This window comes from Arachis stenosperma, chromosome 10 (assembly GCF_014773155.1).
Source record: "Arachis stenosperma cultivar V10309 chromosome 10, arast.V10309.gnm1.PFL2, whole genome shotgun sequence".
Lineage (NCBI taxonomy): Eukaryota > Viridiplantae > Streptophyta > Magnoliopsida > Fabales > Fabaceae > Arachis > Arachis stenosperma.
In genome coordinates, this window is record NC_080386.1 from 39,130,615 (window position 1) to 39,134,435 (window position 3,821).

General features: G+C 33.7%; 1 protein-coding gene across 3 annotated transcripts; it reads right to left on the reverse strand.

Annotated features, from left to right (window-relative positions):
* Nucleotides 1–538: 538 nt before the first annotated feature.
* LOC130955903 (uncharacterized) lies at nt 539–3,455 on the reverse strand. 3 transcript variants are annotated; one of them, XR_009076939.1, is made up of 8 exons: nt 3,100–3,455; nt 2,541–2,612; nt 2,391–2,455; nt 1,711–1,846; nt 1,535–1,618; nt 1,257–1,453; nt 1,060–1,152; nt 539–913 (listed from the first exon to the last, which is right to left on the reverse strand). XR_009076939.1 is itself a non-coding variant. In XM_057882903.1 (7 exons), the coding sequence occupies exons 1-7, from the start codon at nt 3,367–3,369 to the stop codon at nt 908–910; spliced, it is 726 nt and encodes a 241-aa protein (XP_057738886.1). In that variant the 5' UTR covers nt 3,370–3,455; the 3' UTR covers nt 553–907. The 3 variants fall into 3 exon arrangements, 1 of the variants encoding a protein (XP_057738886.1); XR_009076938.1 differs by having other exon boundaries at nt 540–913; nt 1,060–1,453; XM_057882903.1 differs by lacking the exon at nt 1,257–1,453 and having other exon boundaries at nt 553–913.
* Between the last annotated feature and the right edge of the window lie 366 nt (nt 3,456–3,821).

The window sequence follows — 3,821 nt, forward strand, 5'->3', positions numbered from 1 at the left end:
TAAATTACAACCATGATATCTCATCAAATTATTGAACATTATATTTTTTTTATGACAACAGATGATTAAAGTTGACATGTTATAAACTCAGTAAGTAGGTTAGAGTTAAATTTTAGTAAAAAAATTAAACCACATAAAATTAGGATTGAGTTTAAATCCTACCCTATCTCAATCCATTGACACCCCTATCAGTCTACCACCCAAGCCACTAAACCAGAGTTGCAATGTGAAAAACTTCTTAGAACAACGGCAAATAATAACAACTATTAACACTAAAATATTATGCATCAGATAATATTTAAATTATCACTATAAGAAAGCGCGAGTAATGATGTACCAAACTCCCAAAGCTAAAATGTTTGAAGGTTTTAATTTGCATCGTTCCTACTTACTATATGATCAAAGTGATGATCTTTTATACTATTATATATAGATATATAAATTTTGAAATTCTCACTTTCCTTAACATTTTGGGCAGTAAACTTTAACTTACCATTGACCTTAACTAAAATAATTTAGTTTTTTTAAAAAAATACCTCCCCACCCAAACATCCCATCGGCATTGCCATCAAGCCATGAAGAGAAGGCCACCCTGGGTGATCCCCTCTGGCATTGCCATCAAGAACAACAATTGTTATAACTAAAGTTCAAAGATTCAGCAATCAGGTAAGGTTGCTCCATGGCTTAAATGCCACACTGAAATTAGCTATTTGCTCATTTCCCATTCCCATCACATTTTTATTTATTTTTTTAATCAACTAACACAATGTACAAATTCAATACATTTGACATACAAAAAGCCATGTAGCTTCTGTATGTAACTTCTACAATTTTTCTCTGATAACCAAGGAAAATGTTGACCCAAAAAACGAAAAGGAAATTATCAGCATGTGTACTCTTCCCTTGCTTAACCCTACAAAAGATAGAAAGATCATGTTATACTATTTAACTTTCTTTTCAACATATGTAATGCTTGGATTCTATTTAGAATTTGACTCTTTTCAAGTATTTTTAATGCGTAGATTAACTATGTTCTACGTATGTGATACGAGGCCATACCTGTCTTCTGCTGTTTTGTATGAGATACCAGGAACGTGCCATTGCGCAACACGGCAAAAGAATGCTGGCAAATTGAAGAAGTGACATCTCAAACTGCCATTCACCATTCCAAGTTAGCAACTAGTACATCATTCAATTCAAGTTCAAATTCACTACATTAGCCGGTGTCTAAACTCTAAACCTTAATCTCACTTTACCATTTCGGAACTTGAAGCTGTTCTGTGCCTGTCCTATTATCAATTTGTCACGACACACATCAACACAAACTACTAAAGGCTTAACAATTTGGCTGAAAAGGACAAAAAGCATTTTCTTCTTTAATTTCGTATATATCCTTCTTTTGAACTCTTTGATCTATCACTTTTGTGTACATCCTTCATCGTATCCAGATACACTGATATTTCAAAACTCATGTCAATTGGTACAACAAACTATATTCCAAATACTTGTATATGTAAATTGACATGCTACTTACATCAAACATTCTTGATGAATCGTGCCTGGTTGCAGAGTTCGTTGTAACCATTAAGGCTTGGCGTACAAGCAAGACTATCAGCAACTGTATAAATCATCAGTCACATTAATCCTCAGCGAAAGATGATACCCGAAATAAAGAATGTAGAAAAAGCTTTATCATAACTATTTCCTTACAATGAGAGTGGCACAGCGGACGCAAGCGATGCTACTGGTTTGTGTGATAGCATATTCTTCATATTCTCTTTGCATTAAATGGTTCTCCGCTGATGTTAGAGCAACACGAAGATCTGTATTACGCTCCCATTCTTGCCTGGTATATAGAAACAAGATAAATCTTTCTGGGAAAAAAAACAGCCATTCCTATTAAAGCTATTACTACCAATAGTGCAATAGTAACGAAATTATAGAAGTGTATGAATTAAGTTCTAGCCTTCAGGGAGTGTCCATCGAGCTTTGTAACATATTAACAACATCCCTTATGAAATCTGAATGATCAAAATTTACAAGGGTACTATATTTAGGCAATGAAAATATTGAGGCCAACATAACTACTAGTCAGTACCAAACATTCCAAATTGATTTATGCTTTTATTTCCAATTTGTTCCGTCACTAATGGAGAGTCCAACTTCTACAATTTCGTTACCATATTCAATGAAGCTTCTAACTGCACAAGATCACTTTCCTTGCCATATTTTAGAACTAAAGAATAGCTATATGAAGAATAAGCAATCAATTCCCAGGCTTACACAACAGCTACACTGCTACAGTACTCCAGACAATAAGAAAACCTTTCAAATGCATTTGGAATGGTACACTAGTTAAAATAAGATATCTGATACAAGCTCAAACTTACCTTAGATCAATTGCTATAATGTCGTTGCTTCTGACTATTGGAAGAGAATAGTTTGGTGAAAATATCTAGAATGAGTGAAAGATAGAGAGATCATAATTCCAATCTTTTAACAAAGAAAAAAAAAACAGTGAACGAGTTAAAAACTTCAACCTGATTGCAGATTTCACATATTGTATTTCCTTTCTTGTTGCACCATTTTTGGATGCACTTCCTATGAGCAAACTGCACGCCAAGAAATAGTGAACCACCATGTTCATGATCCAGTCTCTATTTAAGACCACGAGTATCCAAAAGATATGCAAAGATTGCAACATATTGGGGAGAGTAACTAACTGAAAGCCAACTAACACTTGAAACTAATGGATTATGTGAGACACCATAACAGCAGACTGAATGCGACGGTTAAGAAGAAACCATGTGCCTCTCCCTTGCCACACTTAAAGGCCTCATGAGAGAATGACATACAACTTTCTATTATTTCCTTTTTCCTCCTTAAAGTGGCCACTTACACTAAATATCCCAAGACCACATAATACCAAGAACTCTCTAGGTAATTAAGGGTACCAATTCAATTCAAATGAAAGTATATAAGTATACGAGTTTAACAATTAACATGGCATAATCCACTACGAGTTGCTCACTATACCCTTCATTACTTGCTTATTACTTGAAAAACGAGAGGCTAATAATGTAATATACTATAGTATACCTTGAGAGTGCCATTACAGGAACAAGGGGCCTCCATGGAATGGATTTGATCTTCCTCTTGACATATTCTACACTCCACAACCACATCATCATCATCATCATCATCGTGACGCTTGTAATTTGAAGAGGAAGAATTGGAGGAGGAGCAGGCTTGTTCTTGTTCTGGACCAAGTTGAATGAAGGGAGGGACATGATCATGGTGCGGCGGTGATGGTAAACAAGAGGTGGAAGGTATTATACGATCAATGCAAACAATGAAATGGTCCACCATGGTTCTTGTTTTTTTTTCTGTTGTGAGAGTCAAACTCAAAAACAGAGTGGAAGGGTTGGTGGAAATTCAAAGAAAAGAGGTGACAACACCACTCGCCTTGTTCACTGCGTTGACGGAATTTACAATGGCGTAAACTCGGACAAAAAAAAAAAAAAAAGTTGTCATCTAGTCCCTTGAATAAATTATCATTATCATCTATTAAAGACCAAAATAAAAAAATGATCATCTATTAAAATTTTAATATGTAGCATAAATTAAAGTATTATTTTTATTAAAAAGTATTGTAATATTTTTGAAATCATTAATTCAATTCAGATACCAATTTTTTAGTTATTTAAAATTTAAATTGTTAACAAAAATCTTATTAGAGAATTGTTTTATTTTTATTTTTTATAAATTTTGTAATATTATTTCTATTTTTATTTCATCTTCATTTTGATATTTGTATTTTA